This window comes from Struthio camelus, chromosome 25 (genome assembly GCF_040807025.1).
Source record: "Struthio camelus isolate bStrCam1 chromosome 25, bStrCam1.hap1, whole genome shotgun sequence".
Taxonomy (NCBI): domain Eukaryota; kingdom Metazoa; phylum Chordata; class Aves; order Struthioniformes; family Struthionidae; genus Struthio; species Struthio camelus.
In genome coordinates, this window is record NC_090966.1 from 4478906 (window position 1) to 4493744 (window position 14839).

Below are 14839 nucleotides of genomic sequence, written 5' to 3' on the forward strand. Positions count from 1 at the left end.
AAGGGCCATCCATGATTATAAAGGGAAAGTCTTAAAACTTGAGTGTTCTTGTGTCATAGTGTTAGTTTTCAAATACCATTTATTCCCTCTTGCCTATGTTCTTCAGTGAAGCACGTGATTGCTCCAGACATTTAGGTGTTAAAAAGTAAGTAATGGGGGAAAAAAAAAAAAAACCCTCATCTAATGATTTAGTGCTTTCACCAGTGTATGACAGCTTGGCAGACATGTGAAATGGCCCGATAATGTCTACAAGCATCCTGTATGTTTTTATCTAAGGTTGTAGTTTCTAGGTCTGAAAGGAGAACATCACTGTATTGTGTCAAAGTTGAAAAGTACATCTGAGGTTTCAGAAAACAGGATGTCATCTATTTTGACTTGCTCAAACAAGAATTCCTCAACTGAGATAATGCGATACGTGAATTTAGATTAAGCATGCCACTTTAGGTAGCAAAAGAGTTCAGATGTTCAGGGTTTGACAGTGGTGGTTCTGCCTGAACAAGAAAGCGGATATCAAATGCCTCGTCGTTCTGATAGCACTTCATGGAGACCACCACTTGCATCCGGCTGTCGTCGTGTTGATGTTAGTGAGCTCAAGGATTCCTTGTAAAATATCTTCTGTATTCATCGATGAAGAACTCGGAGTAAGGTATAAAAGAATTAGGGGTGAATGTAGAAGATGGAGAGATGCGTGCCTGTTTCATTAATGCAAGAGTCTTTTTGGAATGGGCTTGACTTTGAATTGTGCCAGGGGTAAGAGTTGAAGAATCTGGAGACACCTTATTTTTTCAGACAACATAGCTTGACTCTGGATTATTTGTAGCGAGGACCAAAACGTAAGGAGGTTAAAATGTAGCTGTTGGAGGAATTCTAAGCTGCTACTTTAAAAAAAAAAAAAAAATTTTTTTTTTAATTACATTTATATGTTGAGATTTACATCCCAGTGTGCCCTTGCAGGAAAGATGCATTGCTTTGTCAAATTAAAGGAAAGGCAGGACAAGGCAATTGAAAGTAACACTCTCTTTTGAAGGTACACTCTGCTGCCTTGGTGTCGCAGCAGTAATTGTGTTTTCAGCACATTTGGATCAGCTTGGTTGGAACCTGGTAAGACGTGGAGGAAAACAACAATTAAGCGAGCGTGTGTTGAAAGTTAGTTTTTGAAGCACTGCATTTTCTGACATTTAAAATAGTGGGCTGTTACGTTTTCTATTCTGTGCTGGTTTGGAAGTGTGTGCCCACTTAATTTAGGGGACTGGATGTCCATGGGGGTAACGTGGTGGTTTTGTTTCTTCTCACACATGTCCTTTCTTGGGATATTTTTTAGGTGAGGTGTGGCCCAGTACTGGTACCCTCCACCCACGCAGCAGCGTCTTTGCTGCTCCCTGAGCGTGGAGGTGGCAGATTCTCTGTATTTGAAGAGGAAGGCACAGCGTTTTCCCTCTCTTTTCTCTGCCTCTTTCCTTAGGAGTTTTCTTCTTGCACAGATGAAATAAGAGGTGAATTAAGATTGAAGGCTCTGGGAGGAATCCTTTGCAGTTGCTTGAAACTCAGTGACTGAAGCTCCTTAGAGAGGAAGCTGTTTGCACATCACCTCTGGGGACCCAAGGTCTGCTTGTCCCCAGACCAGGCGAGGGGGGTTCACTCTTCTTTTGATCAGATCCCTCTGTGTTAGCAGCCCCGTGGAGAACTGTTGGGAGCTCTGTTGGGAGCTGCTGATGTAAAAAAAACTCATGATGGGAAGAGTGGAAAAAGAGTTGGGAGGAGCCCTCTTGTTTAGAGGCATTTACAGCAGTTCTCACGTGAGCGTTTCCTGTTCAAATCTGTGCTCGGGTATGCCAGGCTTTGAGGCACAATAGCAGATGCTGCTGTCTCTGGGAGGAGCTGTTTAGGACACCCGGTCTCTCTCTGATATGTCTTAATGTGTGTCTGTCGTCTTCCCCACCTCTTGGTCCCTTGCCAGAAGCCGCTGACTGTTACAGGACTGCGAAACAGTATAACTGAGAACTGTACCAATGACTTCTCATTAAGACCATAATGATAAAAATGAGGGCAATGAAGAAGCAACCTTCCCCCTAAATGCAGAGGGAGGGCCTTTTTTGGCTGCTTTGGTTTGTTTTTGTTTTGCAGAATGCTGGCCTAAAAATAAATAAATAAATAAGTAAGTAGTATTGTGTGACCTTGGCATAATTCACAAGAACGCCTTTCCTTGCTCTGAAAGGAAGTTGAAATTTTGTCTTTCTAATTCCTACTTTATTATTCACAACCATATAAATAACAGAGGTTTAAAAATCTTAAAAGCGAAAAAGAGAGAGTGCAACCACTCAATGGGAAGATGCCGTCCTGACTTCAAGCTTGTAACTTCCTCGAGGCTGTGTCCTGGGTTGGTGCCCGAGGACCAGGTGGGTAGCCGGTAGGGTAGGTTTGGACAACGTAGCTTCTGTGTGCGAGCGTGAAAAACAAAAGCACCGAACACCGCACGGGAAGGCTGTGCGAAGCATTGCGTTTACTCTGAAAGTCTCCTCTCATCTGTATTCTGCTGTTTGAGCTCTTCAGCACCTCGGCAGAGTGGAGCTCTTAGGACAAAGTATCAGTGAAGTGACATATCTTTAAACAAATACTCACAGTATTTAGGAGTAATTACTGCTCTTTCCTGAGGTGCAGAACAGCTCTCTTCGTCCCCTTGTCTTTTAACCCAAGGCTAAGTCCTTGGTAGCTGTTTCTGTTCCCGCGGTGCATGCTTCTCCATCTCCTCCTTCTCTCTGAACAAGCTAGAAGCCTGGATGTTTTCCGAAGGGTCAAAAGGAAGCAATTTCCTTGATTCCACTTTTCCATTTAGTCGCCACTTTTTCCCTTTTGCCAGCTTTGTGTCAGTTATCTCCTACACTTGATACCCGGAGAGGACCGACCTCTCTACTGCTGAAGCATGGCCGAGGAGGTTTCCAGAAGCAGGAGCAGAACGTGAAGGCTTGCTTTCAGAGACGGATCTTCAAGAGTGCAGGAAAAACACAGCAGTATTTGAGTTTGGCCTCCCAGCCTCTCTCATCTGCTGAACATCCTTCTGGGATCTCAGGAAACTCTAGAAACTAGTCATCATACTTATTTTAGAAGCTAGCTACTTCCTAATTGCTGGTCAGAGGCCGTGTGCAGTTGTATTTTGTTCATGAACTACCTTATGTCTACTTCTAAATAAACTATCGCTGAAGTAAGGGTTACCAAGATTTTTCTGGAAAGCTACTGACTGCTGTATAAAAGATTCTGTCGAGGTGTAAGATCAGCCTTACAAGAGATGTCAGCGGCCATATCCCGTGGCATCATCATCGACCCACAGTTACATGGAAGACTTGATTTTTGTGGACTTCGAAGGAGGCCTTTTAGCTCTTTCCTCTCTGCACCTAGCGTATCCAGGTTTGCTTTCAGGTTGTCTTTGTTGTGACACATAGTGCAACCTCCGAGATTGCTTTCAGGTGACTGATCAGCCTGTTCTTAATCTGAGCAGCCCTTCCCATAGCTACTTGCTTGACCGAGGCAAACTTGTTCTGGCTTGTCTGCGTCCTGGGCTATATTCATGGCCTTCAGGTTCTGCTACTGTCTAACCCCTTGCACATTGTAGCCTGCTTTGTTAAACTATAGCTCAGAATATGCATGGTTGTGATGGTTTTATTTTAGCGTTTGTTCAGAGAGAAAACAGTCCTGGCTTTCGGGTAAGCTTCACTTAAAGAGTAAAACATAAACAGGACAACACATGTGAAGCCTGATAAAACAGTACTATGCCACTGTGCTTTGTCCCGCTAGTTTTATAGCATTGGTATGTTTATCAGTGTTTTTCTTTCCTTATTGAATTTCGTGAGTATCACTTCTTTGAAAAATCCGCTCGGAGCTACAAGTTTGACTGCACATTTTTGGCACTGACTCCGAATTGTTTGTTTGGCCGGGGTGGCGGGTTCCACTTATTAAAGCAGTAGTTTCCTGCTCTGCACTACACTGAAATGTTCTTTTGGTTTTGCTGGCAAGCAGCAAGCTGCACCTAGTGTACGGAGAACATACGGGAGGAGGGGAAGGGGTGGGAAGGGAGAAAGCAGCAGTGGTTCAGCAGCTCTGTCTGAGAGGGAGCTAAGTGTCTACTAGTAATGGGTCGAAGGCACGTGATCTGGCTTCAGCTGCTGTCCTTCCCCTTCTAAGTTCGGCTTCGATGTCAGGAAAATCAAGGCAGCAGGGATTCGACTTGGCATCACGTCTGAAAAACGCTGTGGGAACGCAAGCCTTGCTGCGTGGTGCTTTTAGTTTCTGGAGAACGATGGGTGTGCAGCTTTTAATCCCCAGTTAATTCCTGTTCCCTTCCCTCTTTTTCAGGGGCTGATAGTTCTTGGTGAAGCATCACCACCTGATCCTGCGGTAGATGATGCATCCCGTCCCGTTAGTACTGAAGTTAAGCTGGAGCCTGGGGCTGACCGGCTGGTAAGTGCCAGCAGCAGAAGTGACGACTGTGTCCAGTATACATCATATTCCCGAATCGGAGTGTTGTCCGTGGTCGGGAAGGTGGGTCCTGTCAGCTATGGTGGAGAGAAACGCCCGAAATGTGCCTGCCACGGGGCCGGCCTCCTGCAGAAGCACCTCACTGTGAGACTTTACGTGGGAATTGCTGATCTGTTGGTCTGCATAGTTCGCCCCCTCCTAACTTACTTGGGGGTTAATACGTGATTTTACGAGAGGGGTTATAAAAGGTGTAAACACCTTTTAGAGCAGAGTTCCTTGGGGTACCTTTGTAATACGCGTTACATTTTATGAAGCTTAAAAATCCTAACTAATCCTTTCCCGCTAGCAAAAGCACCTCAAACTGAGAGCAGCACAATTAGCAAAGGCTTCTAAAGATGTGGCTATTAATAACTGCCTGAGTTTTTACCCCTTAGAAAGGGAACTAATGATCTCAGTGAGATGCACTGGAAACTATACGGAGTGCCAGGTATTTATTATTTAATGCAGAAATGTAGGCCACTGAGTAAAGGCTTGATCATACCGTTCAGTCTGGCTGTGATTACTTTTGATCCTGGGGGACTCATCTACGTATTAAAATGGAGGATTTTGAAGTCGCAGTGTAGTACTAGGAGAAGGGTGGTCCTTACCATGGCTCAAACGCCTACTACCGAGCTGCAGAACGCCTGGCTCTTCATCCTATTGCAGCGTTTGGGGAGGACGGGAGCTTTGTTGCAAAGGAGTACGTGTGTATCACAGGCCAGTGTTAAAGGTAGTCACTACAGTACAAAAATAAAATTAAAATAATAATTAAAAAAAAAAACTAAAGAGACCATAAAACTGTACTTGCAGTGTTTTCTCCTATCACTGGTAAGCTCTGTCAATTTTTCTGATACCGAACAATAATATGAAATACTGTGAAATTTTTGATTAATGCCGGCCTGCAGGCATTAATACAAGCGATTGTAATAAAAGGTCTCCTCACTTGACATTGGCTTTCAGATGTGTGTTTGGAATTTAAGTCTTTAATTAGCAGATTAGCTCAGCCCCAAACCTCTGCTGTGTAATTTGGTACAATGAACAGGTTTTTCTCCTGACCGAAATAGTAGATTGCACTTCAGATCAAAACAGGGCCACGCTGGAAGAGCAACGGGAGGCTGGGGAGCTAGAATGACAGGGGCTGTTTCAGATCATGATTGAAATACAAGCATTACGCAGTGTCTGGCTTTGAACAGTGTCGTCGTTGTCCCCCCCCCCCCCCCCCCCCCCTTTATGTTTTAACCCCAAAAGTGCTCAGGGAGTAATAAACAAACACTGCGACGGCGTCCTCTGATTCTGTTCAGAAATAGTAAGCTCCTTCAGTGATGAATTGGCTGCTATTTGTGAGCTAATCTGTAAATAGCAGCCTGATAACTGAGATAAACAATCAAATTTAACCGGGATAGGAAGAAAATCTTATTTCTCTTATCTATTTATTTAAATCAGGATGTTTATCTGACGCAAGTCTATTTTCAGTTTGGTGATCTGCAGAAGGAAGGACTTGTGTCCCTTTTGATTCGCCCCTACTCATGCAAGACATTTTCCATAAATACCTGCAAAATCTTTGTGTTGCCCTTTTTTAGATTCTGCCTTTGACATCATCTCTGTGCATATAGAAAAGAAAACTTCTATACCTTCCCGATGCGTAGAAGAGATGGTGCCTCTTTGGGTAGTGTGCTGCCTCTGTTTATGCTGCTCAGCACCATCTCGCCGTTGCTTTGTTTATTTGCTTCCGGTTTTGTCGGTTTTTTTTTCTTTTTTTTACTTGGATATAAGCTCTTCAGACAGGGACTTTTTTTAATACACTGCTAGGGCTGTGGAGATCCGATCTCTCTCGGAGGCCTTGGGGTAGCAGCGATACAAATAATAGATACCGAGCGCAGTGAAGAATAACATTTTCAGTGTAAAGCAGGCTCCAGGTTACTACCTGGCATCTTCTTATATAGATACTTTTGCAGCCGCTCTTGTTGCTATTGGAAGGTAATTCCTCTTGAGATGGGCTTTTTATTCCATTTCCACACGTGGCCGTTGGTAAAAGCGTACGTGTAACCTCTGGGCGCTGCCTGCTGCTGCAGCAGCGCTGAAGGTGTTAGCCACAGGAAACGTTGCCTTCGGGCACCAAGCGTTTGTGTGCTCCTGCAGGAGGGTTTGTGCTAAATGAGGCTTGCTCATAAGGGTGGGGTGTTGAGTCAGAGGTTTGATCCGCTCAGAGCCGGAGATTAAGTCCAGAGACCATTCCTCTTGCATTAGGACACTTGCTAGAAGAGTGTCTGTCGTAGGCCTCTACTGGAGAGGTGCCTGGTGTTTGGTGCGCTTGGAGCAGCTTTGAATTTGGCCATCTTCAGAGCAAACCAGGAGAGCAGGAGAGAGGTGCTATGATGTAGGGTAAGGGGAGTGAATCCATCCCAGCTCGTTCCCAGCTCTTGGCTGCTTGGATCTCTTCCACTCGTAGGCATCTCCTTTGGCCGGAGCGTGTTCTGGAGAATTGTAATCCGTGATACGTGTCCTAAGGCATCGGCTTGATATGTGCAGTGTGGTTGATAATCCCTAGGAGGAATTAATTAAATTGTCAGCGAAGGGAAAGACTTTATAAAGAAGGCCTGGAAATGTCTGTTGTCAGCTTTCAGTTCAGACCTGCAAACTCAGTGTGTGAATAGCAGGGTTTTTTGCCTGATGACAGGAGTAATGTGAAGCCCTGAAGAAGCAACAGTTCAGCTGTTGATATCTGTTCGTTATTTGATGTGCTACTGAGCTTGAAATTCTTAATAATAAACGAGAGACGCTGTTGATGGAGTTTCTTGGTAGGACTTTTCTCTGTGTTTGGGGGAGAAATAGGAGAAATTCTGAACTTGTTTTGCGGAGCCTGCGGGGCAGGCGGAGGAGATGGGGTGGGATCCTGAAGGCGTTGCTGGTGCTGGGTCCTGACTCTGCCTCTGACAGCACACACTTGTGTAACAGCTTCTTCACTGCTCTGAGAGGCCCTGGCGGTTAGCAAGCTTCTGGGGTCACGTGCAGCCAACAGGCCTCTAAAGTTGAATCTTTGTCTCCCCTAAGAGCCCTAGGGATCATAAAGACCTGGGCTTCCAGATCCCAAACATACTCGAAACGTTGAGTACTTGGCATCCTGCTTATCCATCCTGTTAGGGTACATCCGTATTCAGAGTGATTGGGTGAGACTGGAATGTTTCTGATAAAATCGACTTTGGATTGACGTTTTCCAGCTCCTCCTCGGGAAGGAGGAGGTCACCCTGTGTTCCTATCTTGAATAATCAAGCCGGAGTTCTTGGAGAAGAGGTTCCTCTTTTAAGGCTCTTTCTGGAGAAGAAAATAAATACCCTGTTTCAAAAGCGCTTATGAGTCATGTGTACCCGCCCTCCTGAACTGTGCATGCCTCCAAAGGAGCTGTCATGTGATTGCTCAAGCTTGCCAAGCCTCTGAAAACTAGAGGGAAAGCATTCAGATCTTGCGCTGACTTTGCCTTGTCAGGGTTCAGCATTGGGCTTGTGCAACGCTTCAGTGCTCTCTGATCCGCACCTCGTTCGCGGCGGCAGCCTTCACTGCCCAAACACCAGATACAGTTTGGTCCTGCCTCCGTCCCCCCTAGAAGAAACATGTCTTTAGCAGAAGCGTAGAAAACCCAGCAAAGTTCCTCAAATAGGCAGTGGGCAGAAGTTCTTCATGTTGTCATAAATTGTTCTTCCCTTAGTAGAGACCTGACTCACTTCTGGAAACAGTTAGTCCAGAGCTACTGTAGCCTGGTTTTTTGCTTGTCGATCAAGTTTGGCGAGCGATAATAGGGAAGATCTTACTCACAGGATGCCCATGCTTTTGAGAACGGAGTATGTGACAAGAGTGGCTGACCGACTCCTAAATAGCTAAATCAGACTTTTTCTTTTGTCCTTCTGGCCAGCGCTTGAGATGCATGACCATTCCTGTTTGTGCACAGGGGGAAATCCAGCTAGAGAGGCATTGGCAGCAAGTGTAGGAAGTGTTGCAAAAGGATGGTTGAAGGAAGAAACAAAGCGTTAACCCCAGGGAAGAGGAGGAGCTTGTCTGAAAAGAAAAAAGAGGGGCTGAGAGGATGCGACTTAGAGAGGAGTGCCAGGGTGAAGGGGATGAACGCGCTGCACCACACTGGCATCTGCTAGGGTAGAAAGCAGGAATGTCACTGGCGGGTTTTACGAAGCCACTGTTTTCTCGGAAGCTGGAGTGACAGTCTCCCCCCACGTAGGCCATTTGCAGGCCGGTGGGAAGTGTGACATATCGGCCCCTCGGGGTATTGTAGCCACACAGCAACTATCACTCAGCAGGGAGCGAGAAGGTTTGTCTGTATTTCAGACTAGAGGCAGAAAGGAGGAGAGAGGTATGTATCTTTAGCTTAGTTTTTACTTATTTTCCTCCGAGAAAGGTCTTTCCAGCAAACGCTTGGTGTATATCAGACAGTTTTAGCTTAATAGAGTTGGTCTGCTTCTACGCAAAAACTACAACTTAGTCTGCTTCTATGCAAAAACTACAACTTACCTGCATACCGATTTAAAATATTTTTAAAAGTACTATTTGGACCATGATTGCACGGGTACTCAGTTAAAATGCAAATTTGGGTTTGCAAGTCTGTTCTCTGCTCCCTTTCCTCCTGTTTCCCCCAAAGTGCTTAAGCCACGTGGCTGCAGAGCTCTTCTCTGCAGCACAGAGTATCAAACTTCAGAAGCAGCCTGCAAGGTTTACAGGTGGTTTTGAACTTCTTTGCACTATTGAGACAAATGCTAAAATCTCTTTAAAGACCTCATTGCTTGGTTTGCTTTGTTGTTGGCAGCTGTGTGTTTCATGCTCCTTAGTGGTTACCTGAGGGGAATTGAAATTCTTTGTGAAAGCGCTATAGCGTATCCATCCGCTTGCCAGAGCTGCTCTCTCAGAAGTCCTTACAACTCCAATCTCTTGTTCCCCTACTGACTTCTGAACCCTTGGTTTGAAGTTGCGTATGGAAACCTGTAGCTCTGGTGCAGAGTCTTCAACTAAAAACTGGGGATAAGGAAGTTGTGTCTGTTTAGGAAGCTTATCTGTTACAATCTTTCTCATCCTTCCTTTAGAGTGTTTCTGGATCCCAGCCACTAGAGAACCTGGGTGTTTCTGCTGCAAATACGCCTGAATCCCATCCTGCCAAGCCCTGTGGAGCACCAAGACCCGTCAATGGAGTTATTAACACGTAAGGTTCTTGCATAACATGGAAAGAGTTGGCTTGGTGATTTTGACAAAGTCCCATTGTGAACCGACCTGTAACTTACTGGTTGGTAGTAACTGGGTTGGTAACTGTATAAATGGTTTCTTTTTGAAAAAGCGGAGTGCCACTGCTTATTTCAGTAGCGGATCATGCTTGGAAACAGGGCTGGAGGAGACTGCTCTGCATAAGGTTTTATGCTGCATTGTTTTTTCTGAAAATGGTATTAAACTAAATTATGTTTATATGAACAAACTGTGCAGGCCACCATGTAATGATCATGTTCAAAACCATTTCTTTATGAGTATTTTTAATACACATGCAAATTGTATGATTCAAAGGTACCAGAGGGCTGCTTGCTGTTATTTTGTAAAGTATCTGTAACCAATGACCCACTTCTCTGGAGATGCGGAGGAACCTAATTCCTATTGACTTCAGTGGGAATACGTTTCTTTAATTTCTTTGTTCCCCTAGGTTGTTTTACTTAGGAAAGTTTTTTTTTAAGTGGGTAAATAAAAACAAGTGAAAAATTCTCCTACACTACAGGGTTTCAGGGTTGAACCACTCACAGACCTTGAACACAGGGTGCTTTGAAGTTCTGGTAGCGGCTAGTGAACTGTTGCCAGGACCATTGCATTTGCTCCGTACCGTGGGCAGGGATGCTGCACCGGTGCAGAGTGAGCAAGCACAGAAAGCACTGATGAACTAACTCATTGCTACAGCTGAAACACTGCAGGCTATAACAGAGCCCTTTATACGCCTGTAGCCTTTGAACTACAGAGCCTTGGACCACAGGGCTTTAGTGTTTTGCATTTTTAGTTATGAAACGCTTGCAGAATATACGTGAAAAGTCTCTGTGGATGGGGAGCTGTGCTGGGATTTGGTAGGTGGCATAGTACATTGATACCACAGTGGGGCAGGGTTAGTGCATGGGGACAGGAAACTTCATACTATATAAAACAGAAGGGTTAATGTGAACATTGCAAGTCTTGAGTATAAATCAGAATCGAATTGGCGTTTAGATTACATGTTTGTTCAAGAAAATTTTAAGTTTTCTGCCTTGTACTCACTGGCACTTAGACTCATGGGAAGCCATTGCCCTGAAGTACCCTGATCTGTTATTTTGGGGAGGCTGAATTCTTAGGATCAAAGCTATTCAGGGCAAGAGCGGGGTCAAACAGGTTTTTGAGAGGTGGGAGAGAATGTGGAAAGTGGCCAAAGTAAAAGCAAAATTAGAGTTGGCTTAATAAAAACTGTTTCCTTGTGAAACTATAATGCTTTTAATCTCACTGCTTAGAGTTGTTCTGAGTTGTGACCCTGGCTAGTATTGCTGGGTAACATAGGATGGTTGAATGAATAAAAGCATCTTAATCTCTTCTGTTCCTGGATAGGCTTCAGCCTGGCCTGGCAGAACATGCTCAGGGAGATGGCCCAGAAGCTGAGGAGCTCTTGCATAAAAAGCAACGACTGAACATGGTTTCCTCATCTTCTGATGGAACATGTGTAGCAGCTCGCACTCGCCCAGTACTGAGCTGTAAGAAGCGGCGGCTTGTCCGACCTAGCAGCATTATGCCCCTTTCCAAAAAGGTTAGTATTGTTGCCTGTTTTTTTTTCTTTTGATAGTGATTCTTTGCCATATATTTCAAAGGCTCCACACCAAAAGGCCTACTGACACGTTAGTCCAGTGTACTTTTTCTCTTTGCACACGATGGTCTCCCTGCTTTGGGAATGTTTGTGGCTATTAAGAGGACTGCTGTGTTTTTGTTTTATTTTAAAAAAAAAAAAAAAGCGGGAAGGAAGAGGAGAAGAGGAGGGCAGTGAAGCTTCATAGGATGTTGGAGAACTGAAGGAGAAGCTTTTCATCTGTTGGGAAAACTTGAGTTAGCTATCGCTGTGGAGAGTCGATGCTGAATTTGGAGAGGAGGGTTCTTTTACACCAACCATCCTAAGGTGTACATTTCTTTCCCGGTAGTTCAGTTTGGTAAAATCTGAGCAGTAGAGTGAAACTTTGGAAAGTCAAGTATTAGAAAGCTTTAACTTTGAGCACAGGAATTAACACAGACCCAGGAACTTGCTGCTACTTGCTCAAAGAAAGACTACAGTTGTCTGGCTAGGCATATGTGGGATGTCTTGCAAGTGGCCTGCTGAGGTGATCATGTTTGCTTCCACACATACGTTGGAAATCACTAAATGCCTTGACTATATTTCTGGGTTTTATTTATTTTGTTCATTTATATACTCTTCTCCACATAGTCTTTCCTTGAGCCCTTAGGCAAAGAAAAGTTCCTGAGTGTACAGTGGACATAAGGTTTATTCCCTGGGCCTCCTGTTATGGGGAAAGGCTATATTTCATTCTTTTAAATTTCTTTTATAACTGCCATAAGCTGTCAGCTGAAGGATAGATGATTAGAAATTGAGGGAGTGAGGTCCCCCTTCCACGCACGTAGCTCTCCTGATTACAGAACCATGAACGGAACAAATCCACTTAGTTACCTTTAAGCCAAAAGTATTTAAAGCCAAACTTCGTTACCATAGGGTTTCAAGGGGTTTCAGTCTGACAGTGCTAGAGCTTTAGAGAGAAGCCCAAAAAGCAGTGTTTTGATCAGCAAGATAGATTCCTGCTCAGCTGAGTTAGCTTAAAACTGCAAATGAGTAAGCAGTTAATTTGGAGTATTTCTAGTTGAGCTCTGCAATGAGTGCTTTCAAGATCTTCAGTGGTTTGGAAGATTATGAAATATCCCATAAGTAGTGCCAACTCAGGCGCTAAGTGTTTGAGAAAGGGTCTGCTAATTCTCTTAGCTCTTGTCTGTATCTGTCAAATCCATTAAAAAATCAGAGAGGGTTCAGAAGAGTGGTTCCAAAGAAGGAAAGGTGTGCCAGATAGCACACCTGGGAGAATTCACTGCTTTAATAGAGGAGACCGTCCATAACTGTGTATAGCGTTGACAAAAATCTGAATACAGCATCGCTCAGAATCTTTTAAGTTGGGACATGATGTCTGATCAGTGGAACAGGACTGGAAGTGACCTACAGTCATCTACAGCATCCCTGTGCCCCAGGGCCGACTGTCTTGTCCCCACACCGCGCCAGACGGTCTAAACCTCCTTAGGCAAGCTATTTCAGCGCTTAGATAGTCTTGTTTTTCCAGACAGCAAAACCAAGCAAACCAGACTTTCTAATATGAGCTGCCTGTCCTGCTATTTAAAGTCATTACTGGTGGTCCAAGTCCTGATATAACTGATCACCTCCATTCCTCACTCCAGCAGCTCTCCCTGTGTTTTGAAAGTCGATGTGGTGAGTCCTGATCGGGTTGTCTCTACACTAAATGAATGCAGGTCTTCCAGTTTTTCCACATAGGTCGTGTTGTCTGGATCTTGTCGTTTGTGCTGCTTTCCTCTGGATTCTCTTCCATTTGGTCCATATATTTCTTGAAATGCGTGGCCAAAACTGGGTGCAGCCCTCCAGCTTACATGTTACTAATGCCAAGCAGAATGGAAGGATTACCTCATTTGTCTTGCACAGCCATCCTGTTTATAAAGCCCTCTGGGGTGTTAATTCTCGGTAATAGTATGACATTGCTGATTCATGCTCGTTTTCTGATCTATAACAACCACCAGATCCTCTCTGCAAAGCTGCTGCTCAGTTAGCTCTTCCCCCCTCCTTCACCAGTCACTGAAGTGTGTCTGCCAAAGTAGAGCTTGTCGCATTTGCCCTTACTGAATTACATTTGGGTTATTTTAGATCATTTCTCTGATTTGTAACGATAACTGTAATCCTAACCCTTTCCTTCAAGGTGCTCACAACCCTTCCCAGTTCTAGTGTTATCTGCAGACTTGAATGATGGAAGAGAGAACATCCTAAAGTTACTAATGGAAATTAATTTGAATAATGCTACACTTGAAACAGACTTCTACAGGATCCAATTTGATATATCCTTCCATTTTGACTGTCGTTCATTGGTTAACTGTCTCTGTACAGTTAACCACTGCACTACAGTGGTTTCCTATAAAGAAAGTCTATAAGAGTCTATAAATCTGTGAATTGAAAGTCCGTCTTGGTTTAAGAAGCAAGATTGAAAACACCCTTTTTCACTCTGTGAAGATGTCCCTGTAAGTGTCAACTCTTGGCATAGTGATAGCTCTCTGACTTGTCTGGACGAGCAAAAGGCTTTTCTTCTCTCTGGCAACTGAATTGTGCTGCCTCATGTGGCTTTTATAAATGAGGTTTTCAGTCTAGATGAAGTTTAATGTTTTTAGTTAAATTTAGTAGGTGTTGAATTGTGTTGGTGAGGAGTAGTTTTAAGTTGTATTTTTCTGAGAGGAAAGCATCCTGGCTTGAGTCCAGACTAAATCAATAGGTTTTCTACATGGTGTTAAAACAAATTCAACCTTCGGGATTTTTCTCATGAACTGTCAGAGAGAAATGTGTAAGAAGAACCCTGAGATGCATTGACCTCTGATAGGTTGAAATTTCTCTCTCCTCTTCCCAGATCCATCGTAATAGCCTGGCACGGTGTAGCTGTGACGTGAACCCTTCGTGTGCTCTTTGTGGCTCTCGAAGCTCGACGACTCTGGAAATCCAGTATGATGCCCCTTTGCTGGAGCGCCTCTCCCAGCTGGACTCATGTATTCATCCTGTTCTAGCATTCCCTGATGGTAAGCACAGCGCTACTGACAGAGCTGCAAGGGGGTATTGCAAAACTGGGTCCTGAGATGGGCTGTTATGGATCTACAGTACCTAGGCATGCTTTGGAGCCTGCTCTTCCAAACCTGCGCTACTGTGTTTCATCAGCTTCCAGAGGAAGTGCAGATCTGCTCAATACATTATGACCTTGGTTTATGCATCTGCTGATGGTTTTAGGAGCATAGCGTTTACAGGAGTGGAAGGTTGAGGGAAAGCATTATACCTGAAGCCTGTGCTGCTGTGAATGTGTTTATTATGGGCACCCGACCCTGGAGCGCAGCTCTCCGAGTGGAGTGCAGAGCAGAAGCAGAGCGTGGTGCCTGGGAGTCTGTACTGAGCCTGGAGTCTTAGGCTGATGTCTGTGTCGTCGTAAACCGGTTGGGAAATGCTTGGTTCCACAGAGTTAGTTTGTTTGTGTAAAATTATTTGTGGATC

The 14839-nt window shown here is 44.5% G+C and overlaps 1 protein-coding gene across 7 annotated transcripts in view; it reads left to right on the top strand.

Annotated features, from left to right (window-relative positions):
• The window catches only part of KANSL1 (KAT8 regulatory NSL complex subunit 1), a 107841-nt gene that overhangs the window by 77102 nt on the left and 15900 nt on the right, over window positions 1-14839 (top strand). For all 7 annotated transcript variants that reach the window (XM_068919460.1, XM_068919462.1, XM_068919461.1 and 4 more), the window contains 4 exons: window positions 4348-4452; window positions 9594-9709; window positions 11113-11308; window positions 14211-14376. In XM_068919460.1, coding sequence (XP_068775561.1) covers window positions 4348-4452; window positions 9594-9709; window positions 11113-11308; window positions 14211-14376 — 583 coding nt within the window. The remainder of the gene's footprint in view (window positions 1-4347; window positions 4453-9593; window positions 9710-11112; window positions 11309-14210; window positions 14377-14839) is intronic.